Raw genomic sequence first — 1,691 nt, 5'->3', positions numbered from 1 at the left:
CCTGGCCGACAGCCACACACCGTGTTCTTCGTGTAGGTACACGCTGCTGCTGTCACCAGGTTGGCCCCTGAGAGAAATCCACACACACAGAGCCACGGCGTTGACACGGGGAAACAGCACCCAAAGACAACATTTAGCCTTGTCCTGATGCACTGCTCAACAGCACCACAACTCTGCATGTGGAAAGAGTTCTGGATCCTACAGACCATGGTGATTGTTACAGCCACTCTGGAGGCTCCCAAGGAAGGGACAGGGCCCGGCACTGGGTGAGGGCTGAGTGCTGGCTGGGGAGGATTCCCTGGGTGATGCTCACAGCCATGGGCTGCCTGGCTCTTGTCAGGGCACAGCAGGCACGGGAGCAGTGTCAGGTCCCCACAGCCACTGTCCACTGAGGTGGGTCACCTCATAGCCACTGCCGTTGAGGCAGGTGCCCATGGCCACTGGCATCAGTCACCCCATGGCCCCTAAAGCAGAGGGAAGCGCCCCAAGCTGAGGTGGTGAGCAGGGAGGGCAGGCAGGGCAGGAATCACAGGCAGGGCAGGCAGAGCACGAAGGGCAGGCAGGGCAGGCCGGTACGTACCCGCAGCACATGTGGGGCAGCACTTGGTGCCATTGGGGTACTCGCCCAGCTCACAGCCCGTGGCATCCGAGCGCTCCAGCTGTGTGACCAGCGCCACGGCGAGGACCTCGGGGCAACACAAGGACCGGGTTATACCTCAAGAACCGGGTTCTGCCTCTGGGCCACCGAGGCTATTCCCTCATGGCCACCACGAGTGTTCCCTCCCAGTCATCGAGGCTGTTCCCTCATGATCACCGAGGCTGTTCCCTCATGGCCACCATGGGTGTTCTGTCATGGCCACCGAGGCTGTTCCCTCACGATCACCGAGGCTGTTCCCTCACGATCACCGAGGCTGTTCCCTCATGGCCACCACAAGTGTTCCCTCCCAGTCATCGAGGCTGTTCCCTCCCAGTCATCGAGGCTGTTCCCTCCCGATCACCGAGGCGGTTCCCTCATGGCCACCGAGGTTGTTCCCTCCCAATCACCGAGGCGGTTCCCTCATGGCCCCACTCACCAGCCAAACGCTGCCCTGCACAAGCTGCTGCCGCCATCTCAGAGGCCTCCCCGTGCCCCGCGGCTGCTGCCACATGTGGGACGGGATGGGACGGGCTCCGGTCCCACCTGACGCCCAAGGGAAAGGCACTGACCTGGAGGAAGGGGACGGGAGGGCACGTGTGGCTCCAGTCCCCTCAGGGGTCCCGTAACGGTCACACCACTCCCCGCTCCCCCGGCCGGTACAGCAGGGAAGGCTTTGGCAGGGCCTAGGCCCAAAGGCAGTAAAATACCTCAAATTGCAGCAAACAAACCCTCCAAACCTGGCAAACCCCTCAAACAAACCCCCTGGCAAACAAACCAGCCCCTCAAATCACGGAACAAACCCTCAAATCCTGGCGTACAAACCCTCTTCTTGCCCTGGGGCAGGTTTAGCAAGCCCAAATTCATTGGTATTGGAGAGAAAGGGTTCTCATTAGTAAAACCTTTATTTTAAAAACATAGCGGTCACACAGGATATTAACTTTCTTTACTAAAAAATATATGCTCCGTGCTGTGAACAATTCCCAGCGAAAAATCAAAACTGTGTACAAAATACATTTGAAAAAACTCTGTTATGTATGAGGAATGCTTAAAAGGG

The 1,691-nt window shown here is 58.4% G+C and overlaps 1 protein-coding gene across 1 annotated transcript in view; it reads right to left on the bottom strand.

Moving 5' to 3' along the window:
- Nucleotides 1-336: 336 nt before the first annotated feature.
- The window catches only part of TNFRSF14 (TNF receptor superfamily member 14), a 7,306-nt gene continuing 5,951 nt past the window's right edge, over nucleotides 337-1,691 (bottom strand). The window contains 3 exon segments of the mRNA XM_027895238.1: nucleotides 337-440; nucleotides 581-686; nucleotides 1,074-1,206. Of these exon segments, the coding sequence (XP_027751039.1) occupies nucleotides 337-440; nucleotides 581-686; nucleotides 1,074-1,206 (343 nt within the window).

Source organism: Empidonax traillii, unplaced genomic scaffold (genome assembly GCF_003031625.1).
Source record: "Empidonax traillii isolate 1590-97213 ecotype Southwest subspecies unplaced genomic scaffold, ASM303162v1 scaffold454:size726355, whole genome shotgun sequence".
Classification (NCBI taxonomy): Eukaryota; Metazoa; Chordata; class Aves; order Passeriformes; family Tyrannidae; genus Empidonax; species Empidonax traillii.
The sequence above is the reverse complement of the archived record's forward strand: the minus strand, read 5'-3'. Positions and strand labels throughout refer to the sequence as shown.